The sequence below is a fragment of the Eutrigla gurnardus genome (genome assembly GCF_963514095.1).
Source record: "Eutrigla gurnardus genome assembly, chromosome: 12".
NCBI classification, from domain to species: Eukaryota; Metazoa; Chordata; class Actinopteri; order Perciformes; family Triglidae; genus Eutrigla; species Eutrigla gurnardus.
In genome coordinates, this window is record NC_139926.1 from 12,657,615 (window position 1) to 12,670,721 (window position 13,107).

Genomic DNA, 13,107 nt, shown 5'->3' on the forward strand with positions numbered 1-13,107 from the left:
CCCCCTTTCGCGCTGTTACGAGGGCTATGCTTTAAGGCGGCAGACGTTTCGGACGCAGATGTGTCGAAGTTAGCGGGCTGGCTTTTAAGTTTGCGCGCTAAGTGGGTTTCCCAAGCCATCTGTGCGTAATTACGAATCTCTTGCATGGAGAGTCGATGTGTCCTGAAGTGTATGGTGGCATCGTAGCGCACACTTTCGTGTAGGTTATGCAGGAAGAGGGCCTTGAAGGCAGGCTCTTCCTCCACTCCTGGGGAGTTACGGCCCTGAGCATAGGCGGCTCTGAAGCGCCAATAGTACTCCGTGGGTGATTCCTGCCCCTCATGTACGACGGCGAGGGCACTGATCGTAGCGGCGGCGGGATCCCAGTCCCGGCTATACTCCTTCCGGAGTGCTGCACAAAGTCTGGAGTATCGGTCCTGGGTTCTGGGTGCAAGTGTTCCTATGAAACTGCGGACATGTCTGGTTGTGGTCTTCCCGACTAGTCTGAGCTTCTCCCGTGAGGAGGCATGGGGGAGGTCAATCAGGAGTCTGTCTAATTCTCTCAAATATTCGTCAATATTATGGTTCGAGTTGTCGGGATCAAAATGTTGAATATCTTTAGCCATGCTCTCTAGCTCTTCAAAGCGGAAGCGCTGTGGCATCCTTTCTGGTGAAGGCGAGACTAAGCTAGGTTGAGGAGGCGCGTCGCAAATTACAGGTTTGTTCCAAAGATAGGAAGATTTTGGAGGAGAACTTGTGTAAGTTCCACTGCTGGTTTCTTCGCTGTCTGTGTCGGAGCAATGGGAAGCTGCGTAGCCGTTACCGCTATCTCTCAGTGGAGTTTGTCTTAAGGACTTTGTGTCCGCTGGTAACTGTCCCCATCTTCTGCATGGCGGGGGCGTCGTATTTTCACTACAAAAAGAGTGGGAGTCGGAGAAGCCTGAATCACACTGACTGGCCGAGTCGGCTGAGGGAGGACATTCTGGTTTAGACTTCGACCACCTGTTCTTGTAGGACAAAAACTGGGACTCTGTGGTGTGCAGGACATCTAAATAACGCATGGCTCTCATGTCTGCTGCTTGAGCGTCGTGGAGGTGACAAGCACTTTGCTCCTCTAGTGCTACCACTTTTTTCTCTAGGGCAGATTTACTCTGAACCAAGAGACAGGTTTGTTTGTAGAAAGTCAGTAGCAAGCATTTTAACAATGGACCCTTGGATGATGTTACTTCATCAGATCTGCTGTTTAGTAACACGTTGATCTCCTCTTGGCACTCACTGAGATTTAGTTTCTGCAAAAACTCAGAGTAGCCTGTCTGAAGGCTCTGTGCCACAGATGAGATGAACTGTTCACAAAAGGTCTCCATTGTGTCTGGAGAGAAAGGAGGGGGGTTATGCAAATCACCTGATAAGGTGACTGGCGGTTCTCTTTTAGAGAGGTCAGCTTCACGCTCTAATGATTCTATACAGCAACTCAGACTTACTGTAGGCTGCTTACTTAATTCTTTGCCAAAGGCACGCTAACTGAAATGCACGGCAGGAACAGTTAGGGAATTATTTTGAAATTTTAACTCGAGCTAGAACCCGTGGTGGAAATAGCAAGGTACAATTTCAACGTTCACAGAGTCGGTACACTCTGTGGCTCTATTCTCTGCTCTACTTCTAGTAAAGGGAGAATACGGTGGCTTTACTTGTTCGGTGCTAATCGCAAGAAAAAAGAATGTATTTGTTGTTATACTGATGTGGGTGCACAGGTGAGCTGCGTCGACCTGTGACTTACAATGGAAATGTTAGTACTCTTCTACAGCCTGTGGACTGTCAATGAGGTGTCTCTAGCACCTCTGGTGAGTAATAACAGTGTTATAACGCGTCTTAGTATCCCTAACCCTGTGTTTGTTAGTATTGTTGTTTAAACAATAAATGGCTAATCACAACATGCATATGCAACCCTCAACTGTATTTGCTTGGCAAATAGTAACAGGGAGCAAACAAATCGATCCTTGAACATCGATTTCTAAACAATGATATCAATAACAACAATTCCTATTATTGTTATTATTACTATAATTCTCAGGTTATTGTGCATAAATCTCTGGATAAAGCTGGTTTAAGAAGCCCTCACACGGGGCACCATTTATGTTGGGGTTGTAGCAGGAGCAGATTTGGTTATCAACAGCTAATCATTAATATCAATATGATTATCGGTATTAATAATTATATTTAATATATTATCATGATATAATCATGAATAAACGGGGCACCACCCTGGGATCAGGGAAAAGATAACCTAAAACTGTATTCAGTCTCAATATGAAGGTTTTATACTCACATGCCAATCATCGTGATCATTGGCATGGAAGCATAAAAACAATCTAACAATTAAAAAGGCGTGAAATTCAAGCACTAGCCTTCACAACCTGCTGTTATCCAGTGACACATACACAACAAGCACAAGAGACCGCTAGTTATAATATAATAAGATTTATTAAAATCAGTAATAATGATCACAATCAATAACACTGCAATTAACAAAGCCTTATTACCTAACTACCTAACACACAAAGCTAAGCTTAAACAAAGGGAGAGACACACGTGGAGTGTGTGTGTGTGCGTATGTGTGTGTGTGCGTGCGTGTGCGTGCGTGTCGAGAGAGAGAGAGGGAGAGAGAGAGAGAGAGGTGGCTATGGGCGGCCACCGGATGGAGCTCTTCCTCGCAGCGTTCAGGGGCGGAGCCACTGAGGTTCGATGGGGTAGCGAGAGAGAGAGAGGTGGAGCTATTCCTCGCAGCGGTCAGGGGCGGAGCCACTGAGGTCTGACGGAGTAGCGAGAGAGAGAGAGAGAGAGAGAGAGAGATAGCCGTATGTAGCCACCAGATGTAGCTATGTCCCTAGCGCCCGCCGGGAACAGCTGGCTTAGGACACGTGTGTGCGGCGTGTATGTGTGTGTGTGTTAGCGGGTCACAAACAAAGAGAGAGAAAATGCGTGAGCGATATTCGGAGGGACAGAAAGCGTGCCGTTATCACACGGGCTCGCGTGAATGAACTGGCGTTTATTCCGCGAGACCGGTCTTTTAACTGATAGTAGAGGCTTTCTGAGCTCGCGAATATGGCGGAGGTTAGTCGGAAACACTGTTACAGAAATCAACCCAGCGGCGATCACGATCAGCATTCAAATACAGCAGCACATGAACCAACGGACTCGGCGGTCCGCGATCAGAACTTAAAACACATTAACAAGAATTACAAGCATATCCTACACTATCACTTGTGTCTCTGCCCAGACTGATAGCCTCTTACTGGTATCGTTGCGTAAGACGATGACGGCGTTCCGTAACGGCGGTGGTTCGTGAGTCCCCGGCGTCAGCGGGGGACGTGATGAGTCGGCTTCGTCCAGACGAGAGCGGAGCGGGTTTCCTCTCGTTGATCAAACTCAAATAAAGAAAACAGTCCGTGTTTCTTTCTTCCACGGACGGCGATATAATCGCGGCTTGGCGATTTAGTCAGCTTACTTCAGACAGCGTCTGGTAGCTGGACGGCAGGAACCGGCTTGGTTCCTCTTGTTGCAGCGGTGCGCTGCGGGAGGGGGTCGCCTCCCGTTGCAACGTGGTGTTGCGCCGGTTGTAGGAAGAGGCCAGAGTAGGAGTCGGAGTAAGAGTGAATAAGAGCGTTCTCCGGGCGGCTTCGGTTTATAAAGCTCAGGCCGCTCCAGGGGACCCCCCGGGGTTCCCTGAAGATGCCAGCCAATAGGCACTGGTTGTGAGGTGTCTCATCTCTCACCTGGGTGAGATGTGAAACTAAAATGGCGGTGTAGTTTTTATTCCCCTTTGTCCCTTTGTCCTGGCCGCATGTGTAGGCTTCTGTAGGCCGCATTGTGTAGTCCTAACGGTTAGGTCCCAACACAAGTTTAAAGTAACTTCTTGATTTAGATGCAAATTAGCTGAATAGATTCGGACTAAAATCAGCAAAATACCAAGAATTGTTTGGGAAAAAGAGACCCTGAGTTTGCAGGAATAATAATAATGTAGGATCCCCTAATGCTTAGCCTTAAAAAACAAGCTGAAAAAGTTCCTGTCCTTTAGTATTGTAGTCTAAAAGTTACAAAATTGAGTAAGCAGAGTCGATTCTCTCAAAATAGAATATTCCCCGAAGGACAAGGACAAGTCATTTCAACCTGTGGAAAAAAATCGGATCTCCAATAACCAGGTGACAATAAAAGTAATTTGCTGTTTAATTATTATTGTATTATTTACAGTACACATGGCTGCTTTCATTCTGGTTCATATTGAACACAAATAGATTACAAAGAAGGACATTTGCTTTCACACATTTTTATTTTACATTCACACATTTGAAGCCAAGTTGATTAGATTATCAAACCCACATTAGAGCATGTATTATATGCCAGGTTTTGGTGTATATGTTGGCAGATAAGCCAAAGAGTGCACTGAAAATGCAAATCATTGTAAATATGTTAAATACCATACATTGCAGACAGACGTAGATGTAATTATTGATTATATTTTGTCAATGAATTATGGATATATACAGTATTTTTGTTGTATTAGTGTTAAAATGATTTGTTTATTTATTTGTTTTACATGAATATTAGTAGCTAGTAAATGTTACATCTAAAGAATCATTGGCAGATAAACCAATATTCAATGGTTATTATTCCCAAATATTGACATTGATATGGACCACAAAAATCCAAAGTAGCTGGGCTCTGTCTACATATTCATGTGTGTGTGTGTGTTTGTGTGTGTGTCTCCATAGGAAACTGGCCAAGTCCACCCTTGTGTTAGTGCTGGTGTTTGGGATCCACTACATCATCTTTGTTGGGATGCCTCATACATTTGAGGGATCGAGCTGGGAGGTCCGCATGTACTGTGAACTGTTCTTCAATTCCTTTCAGGTATGCAGTTCTTTTCAGTTATTATAACGGCAGATGTTAATAGCTTATGTTCAGCAGGCACTCACACAAGCACACAGACACACTGAAGGCTCATTATACACTTAATTTCACGGTGGGCGGCTGTAAGTATAAGCATCACAACTGCACATCAATATCTCGTTGAGCAGCTTGATAAGGAGTTTTAATCAGTATCATAGCACTGCTTAGGTTAAAAGAGCAATTTAAAATTCCACATAGGTATAGCCTACAGCATGTTAACTAGATAGCAAGCATCCGTTGAAAGCTGGCCTGCATATTCAAGAAGTTCTTGATTAAGTGAACGACGGTGGTGGGAATTGCATAGTGGTGATGATGCGTTGAAGTTTGTGCCTGAGTGATCCTTCCTGAATCCTTCTTGCTGTTGCCGTTGTCTCTTGTCTACAGCTTCCAGAGGATGGTTTAGGATGACACAGAAAGTACTTTAAAGATCCCATATTATACTGTTTTTCATTAATTTCACACAGCTGTCAGAGGTCCAACAACACTGTTTTCGATATGCATTGCCCCAAACCCATCCGTGGTCCTGAATTTCAGCTGTCTAAAAGTTGCTCAAATGAGCTCTCCTTAGAACAGGTTGTTTCTGTGCCTGCACCTTTAAATCATAATGAGCTCCATCTGTCATCGCCAGTGTTGGGAGTAACGCGTTACAAAAGTAATGCATTACGTTTTGCTGTAACGCGATAATGTAAGGCATTACAAAAAAAAAACTGGTAATATTTTACTCGGTACAAATCTCAGTAACGCACGTTACAATGCATTTTAAACCCGAAATCAATTGACTCTACATTTGCGATCGTGGGTTGGGCATACGCTCCACTTTTGGAAAAGTGTGAAAGCCGGTCCGTGTAACTCTACACTATGTTAATTAAGCGCTGTTGTAGTGAAGGCTCATATTACGGTTAAAATCCAGTTCATTCAGTAGCCTATAAGCCGACAATTCTGTTCAATCTTTGTTATTTTTCATGAATGTGTAATTTGTCATGATCCATTATGATTCTGGTGTTTCAATTTGGAATTTATTAATGTCATTCGTGGTTCCGGTTGGGGGCGCTGTTACGGATGTGTGCGGACGTGTGTGTATGGGTGTGTGCGGGACGGGAGCTAAGAATAAGACGGAGACGCAGATAGCAGCAACGTGTGTGTATCGGGAGTCGGGAGGAGATCGTGGACAAGTGGTTTTCGTCGGTCATCAGAGTTTATCCAGCGCGGTCGGACACCGCGGAGCATCTGTGAGTGGACTCGCCGTGAGGAGCGGCAGGACCAGCGCACACGGCGCGCATTCTCGAGGACTTCCGTTAGCCGGTCGGCGGCTAACATCGGCTAACTCTCCAGCGAACTCCGACGTCGGCGACTCCGCCTCCAGGCCGCCGTTCACCAGCGCGGCGACCTTCGACAGCGACATCGGCGCCTCCGCCTCTCCACCTCCACCCAGCGGTACAGCAGAAGCGGCATCCCCCCCCCCCCAAAGAGCTCCACCCGGCCGCAACGGTACTGCCTCGCCACCAAGGGACTGAGGGTGAATGAGTGAGTGTGAGTGTGTGTTAGGGCTGCACAAAAAATCGTTAAAAAATCGCGATCTCGATTCACACATACACGTGATCTCATTTCTACACACGGCGATTCTGAAGCATTTTATATCTCGAGCTGCATCACAAATGCTCCTATTTCCTTCCGGATTTTTTGAAGCGCCCCCAAACGCAGCACTGCCGCCCCTCAACCTATGGTAAAGCGTCTTTACAACACGTGATTCAGTGGAGGAAGCCGCCTGCAGTTGAGTGTTTGGAAAGAGTGAAGGTACGTGTCCACAGGCAGCGGCGTTTCCCCGTGTCCCATTCATTGCGCCTGGCTCGACTCGCCGCCTTGGGAACACTCGCGAACGCTCGCGAAAATCTTCTAAACTGAATGTTGTCGATCTAAAATAAAGACAGATTCAGCGACTGCATAGCTTATTTCTCGCTTAAAATGTTTTCAGAAACACCTTTTTGTGAACTATTTTCGTAAAATAAGAGAAAGTTTCCAAACGAGCCGCCATGTTGGTCTGCGTGAACTCCGGAGCAGACAGAACAGCTGTGAAAGCGATCGTCCAATCAGGTGCAGCCATGAAGTGTACGCGTGATTGTATGAAGGAGAGCACCTGTCAATCATCCTCTAGTGGCAGCCCACCAAGCGTGCAATACTTAAAATCGCCCGTGTGTTTTTTTTTTTTTTTACTTTTGTAAAAATTACTTATCTTCCAATGATAGAACTACTACTATGCCTACGTTTTTTTGTTTTGTTAAAGTTCATCAGTGCAATAAACATTTTGTGGAAAAAAATCGTGCAAGAGAATCGTGATCTCAATTCTAAGCAAAAAAATTGTGATTCACATTTGAATTCTCTCTCTATAAATGAGTGTTCCATGTTAATAGGTCTCCCTCTGGTTATTTAATTGAGTGTCCACCCTTTTTAATCGTTTGTACATCGTGGTACGCCGGTGGCTATACACAGCGCCGTATTTTTCCGAGTTCGTCGAGTATACAGTCCTCATTTAGTTCGGTGTAATCTATAACTGGTTAACGCCGCTACAGCTGTTGTTATAGGAGATAGGAGTCATTTTCCGTTTTTCGTTCTTTTATTTTGAAGCGAAAAACAACACATCCTGCTGTGTAATGAGCTGCATTGAACACAAGAAGATCTATTGAAAACAAAAAATCCATATTTCCTTTTATTTTGGCGAAAGTAATGCAAAAGTAATGTAAAAGTAGTGTAATGCCTTACAATTCAAAGACAGTAATATTGTAATGTAACTAATTACTTTGAAATGACAGTAACAAGTAATAAATAATGCATTACGCTTTTGAAGTAACTTGCCCAACACTGGTCATCGCCTACTTGGAGAGCCACGAAGATGTTGCTGCTTACGCTAGCGGCAGCATGCGCCAATGTTTACGTGGATGTATCGCTATCATGGCTCGCCTATGTGGCTCAGGTGAAGTTGCTGGGTCCCGTATGGTTGGGGCAGATCCTTTTACAAGGGTCAGTGTCGAGGCAAAGCCAGCTTTGTAATGACCCTCGTTACTGAAGCTGTCCGATGTGACGTGGTTAGCACACACATTTTTTTAGCTAACACGGACCGTAGCAGGCACATTGTCATTGAAAATTAAACGCAATGACCAGACCTGGACCATCGTGCATGGCGCTCTGTCGGACACGCGGCCCCGGGTTCTGTCCGACCGGAGGCAGCAGTGAAGACGCACCAGAGCGCGTGAGACAGAGGGAGGATTGTCTCCAGCTTCACCCGCACCGGGATTTATTCACGTAGTACCAGCCGGATCACCCAGCGCCACAACCGTTAAGTCGAGCTGCGCTCTCCCTGCTGGGTTGCAAAACGCCCCCTCTCGTTACGTAACGACAGTAGCTGAATCTGAACAGCCTGTAGAAGCGCCGTTTTACCAGTGGGAGGGCTGCAGAGACCATGCAGGAGTCGCTTGTTTTCCTTATCCTGGGAGTTGACAGGCTCAGGGAGGACTAGTTTATTGGAGACCAGAGAAAACCTGTTTTTCATAATATGGGACCTTAAAGTTTTCAGTTGCTTGATTGTTGCCTTTATTTTAGTCTATCACATTATATTTATATTGGTATCCTGGCTTTGGGAATATGTGGGTGTTCTGATGGTAGTGGCCTGTTTAGGACTTCTTTGAAGTGCTCTACCCACCTGTTGAGCTGTGTTGAAAAACAATGATTGGTGTATTTCTATGCTGGTATGTCCCAGAGAGTAACTCCTTCATGTTCCTTTGGGTCCCTGCAATTTCTGCCTCCTTGGCGAGCCTCTCCACATGAGTTCTCTTGTCCCTCCTGATGTTCATTCACACTTGTTTGTGGCACCTGTTGTACTCCTTTTGGGGCCAAAGCCTTTTCAGCTTTTGTTCTTCAGTTTAAACTCCCGCTGTGAACTCTCTCCTTTGTCGGCACAAAAATGCTCATAAGTGCATTTCCCCAAAGCAACCTGTAATAGCAGTAGTATTCTGACATGGCTGTATAAAAAAACGACTTAATCTTGGCCATCCAAGTCGCCAAAGGGGATGATCAGTTGATTCGAAAATAAGCTATATTGTAACCTAATTAAAAAAATACATAATAAAAGCTTGTTTATATGTGAGTGTTAACATTTACATCATTAACTGTAAAATTAGGGTTAAAGACCCATAATAACAAGCCCACATACACTTAACGTTTAATTGCAATATAGAATGAGAAAATGTGGATAGACAGAACAGAAGATCAAGAAAGGTGTATTAGTGGAAAGACGGGACTTATGTTATGTTCTACTAACTAATTCTAATATCTCCACTACACTTTTCCCATCAAAGCACCGTGTCCCCAATAAACTGCATTCATATTCGCGTTTCAAAGGTGGCGTGATCTAAGGAATTTCAAAGGGCACGAAGTCGAGGGGAAGGAGCTCGGTGGTTGTGGGGGAGGAGCGTGAGAGTTGTAAACATTCAAAATCTGACAGAGTGCCCTCCATCAGCCGGACTTGTCGACTGGGATTTTAATATTTTTTGCAACCTACCGGTATACTGAACTGATGGTCTCAGCTGAGTCCTTCATGGTGTCCCAGTTCAGCAGGGGAGCTTAATTGAATGCTTTGTTTTTCAGAATATGCTTTGTGACGAAATTTTCAATGAGACCTGTATAATTTTTTTAAAATAGCTTCGCTTTGTGCCTAGATTTTTTTTTTTTTTTTTTTTAGACAGAAGTGTCTATCACATGAAAGGATTGTTGGAACATTTTAAATGCACCAATAGTTTATTTGATTGTTTTATTGTAGGCAACTGGATTTGCTTTAGGTCTTTTAAGACATTTCACCTCGAATCCAGGCTAACTGGATGGGAGTTCGGAGTTTATAAATATTTTCAAAAACCTGAAGCAAGTTCAGTTCCATATTAGAAAGCTTTCAAAGATGACCATGACCTGAATGACTGGGAATCTTCACAGACAACACTGATTTCTGTTTTCACAGTTTTTTGCTTGGTTTGTTTTTAATTTTATTTATTTTTTCTTAAGAAAACTTGCCTTTTACACCAGCTGAGGCATTATGGGGTGGAGAGGGTTGAGGGCTGTATAACTATACAGTTATTTCTAATATACAGTCTTTAAGGGTTAATGGGTTATGTACTATCATTTGCTATGTCTTTTTTGATTCAGTGTACACTGTGTTGATTTAGACTTCTCAGAAAGTAGCTGTCTTTGTTTGTCTCTCACTGGCAAAGATGCACAGCACAAACACATAATCAAAAGTAGAGGTCGACCGATAGTGGATTTTTAAAGGCCGATATAATAACGATAGTTTGGAGCAGGAAAAAGCCGATAGCCGATTAATCGGCCGATACCGACCCCCCCCCCCCCCGAAAAAATTCAACACTGTTGGAAATTCACAATCTCTGACTTTATTAGCAGCAACTGCTTTACTGAACAGCTAATAAATATCCAAATGTATAAAATCGCAAAGTGAACATCAAACTCAAAGTAATAAATACCAAAATAAATATATAAATCTTTAACTGGATATAAAAGTAATAAATACCGAAATAAATAAATCTGCATAACTGTGCGTGTGTGTGTGTGTGGTGTGTGGTGGGGGGGGGGGGGTTGACACGCGACACCCCCCCCCCCCCCCCCCCCCCCCCGTTTATGCTTGTTGAACAGGTGGTACTTATTGCCTCCACCAAGGAGGTTATGTCTGTTCACTTTCAACTTGTGAAGGTTTAAATACACTTACAGTAACGCGTGTCGTCGTCTCCACCTCCTTCTCCTCTCTCTGCTGCCACTGCGCTGCTCACGCTCCGTCTCTCTCTCTCCCCCCCCTCCCTCCCTCCCCCATGCGCGCTGTGTGTGCAGAGCAGCCCCGCCCCTCAGTGATCAGAGAGACAGAGAGCAGCAGGGCTATGGAAGGAGCAGTTCACGGCGCTGCGGGGGGGGGAAAAAAACAGCCATCGGCCACTATCGGGGCCATTTTCCGTTAATTACGATAGTTTGTAAAACGTCCTATCGGGGCCGATTAATCTGCCAAACCGATGAATCGGTCGACCTCTAATCAAAAGCACTCATAGGTGGGCACACCTTCCCATTTCCCATAACCCATCATTATCACAAAGACGCTGTGTCTCTTGTGGGAAGCAGGGTGAGACAGGTCAGAACAGCAACAGCCAGAGACACTACCTTTACTGCCTTTGTTCTTTCATAAGATAAGAACTATTTGAGGCAGAGCGATGGGTTCCGTGGAACATCCTTATCCTTTTCTTTTGAAAATAGATAGTGTTTCTATTGGTCTCGGATAAGAACAGCCTTTGATCAGTTATCCATACATTGTGCTGTACAAGTGTTCCCATTTGCTTCCGGGGCTCACAAGTTGATTGACAATCTCTTGCTTTCAGGGTTTCTTTGTGTCCATTATCTATTGCTACTGCAACGGAGAGGTGAGTGGATTGTTTTTCTAATGCCATTGATCGCACAAAAGAAGCAAAACTAGAGCATTTTATTAAATTAGCCAAATAATAATAAAGTGCTTACAATAAACTTTAGTTCGGTCTCAAATTAACCGTAGCCACCAGAAACAGGTATAATTACTCCAATGGCACACAACATCGAAGGTCTAGTTAATGGAGGTTTCTTGCCCTCTCAAATAAAATGTGGTGAAAAGAGCTGTCCTGATACCAGTCGACTTCTCTGTCTCCCTCCACTAACTGATACAACTTTTACTCAGCACTCTCAATTGGCAACAAGCAAGACCAGTACGTCAGGTTTATCTTCACAAAACCCCTCTGTTCTTAATGTGTGTTCTGTCTCTGCTTTTGTGATCAGCACTGTATTCTATAAGACCTTTCGGATCAAATGTACGGATATTAAACATTGAGTAGTCATAAATATGAATTATTTGTATGTTACTGCGATTCAAACTACTCAAAATTAAACAGGTGATTTAATTTTCTGTTGAATCTGAGCTCAATAAAGCATAGATTTGAACTTTTCATCAACCTGTCGTATTATTAATGCTACTATGAGGTACTTTGTTTGGATTAAAGCAGTCCCTTTGGACAAAATCAGTGGTGCGTTAGCGCTCCGGTCCACAGTGGGCTAGTCACTGCCGGAGGCCCCGCTGCTGTCTGAGCTGAATGAGTTTCTGGTGAACCTGCATGCCATCGATCAAATTGTCTGATTTTTCATGGAAATGACAGGCATTAAGAATAACAAAAGATAATTAGACAATCTACTCACTTATTGCCTGATTTTCTTATTAGGGTCATGTAGAGACATCAATATTAGATTGAGACCGTTTCATAACAGTTAAAAGTTCCTTCTGGTAAATTGTGATGCTGGTGAAGCTCAAAACCTTGCTAATGTTTCTCAGAAATTGGTGGAGACCAAACAAAAGCAAGAAGGTGAGTGAATGCTGGACTTGCATTAGTCACATGGGCACAAGGGGCAGTTTTATAAAAAAAAAATATACATGTAATTCTTTCTATTTATAGCCTTTGTTCTTCCCATCCCCACAGGTCCAGACGGAGATAAAGAAAACATGGACACGCTGGAACCTGGCCTTTGAGTGGGAAGGCCCGGTGATCTGCGGCCGCTACCGCTACGGCTCCGTCGTTGTTGGCATCAACAACAACAACAGCACCAACAGCCAGCCCCACTTGGCAGGAGCTGGCCCTTCCACTCGCTCCACTACGCTTGTTTCAAGCCATGTTTATCGTAGCACAGACCCCCCTGTGATCAGCATGCATGCCACTCTCCCAGGATACGTGATCAGTAACTCAGATCCATCCATACCTGAGGAACCTGAGGACAGCGGCCCCAAGCAAGTGGACGATATCTCACTGAAGGAAAATCTGCCCGTTCTTAATACCAGTGCAACAGCTGAGGAAGAGGAGGAAACAATGTAGCATTTGTTATCTATTGACAAAAATGCAATAAAGACTGATGGAAAAACATTAAGGTGCAGCTGTGCTAACCCAATCCAATGTCATTCAAACTAACAACTGTACAAAAAATAAAAAAAATGTGAAATCCCTTATGAAAAGAATGTAAAATATATGGTAGAAAATAGAAAACATCAATGCCGACTAGTATAACACAGACCATGAACCTGAGCTGATGCAAATGTTCAATCTGTTGACCCTGTGAGGTGCCTAAAGATGA

General features: G+C 44.1%; 1 protein-coding gene across 1 annotated transcript in view; it reads left to right on the forward strand.

The window, feature by feature from the left end:
• Window positions 1-12,851, forward strand: part of pth2ra (parathyroid hormone 2 receptor a) — a gene marked incomplete at both ends in the record, with an annotated part of 80,263 nt that extends 67,412 nt beyond the window's left edge. The window contains 3 exons of the mRNA XM_084023118.1: window positions 4,749-4,887; window positions 11,343-11,384; window positions 12,462-12,851. Of these exons, the coding sequence (XP_083879244.1) occupies window positions 4,749-4,887; window positions 11,343-11,384; window positions 12,462-12,851 (571 nt within the window). The remainder of the gene's footprint in view (window positions 1-4,748; window positions 4,888-11,342; window positions 11,385-12,461) is intronic.
• Between the last annotated feature and the right edge of the window lie 256 nt (window positions 12,852-13,107).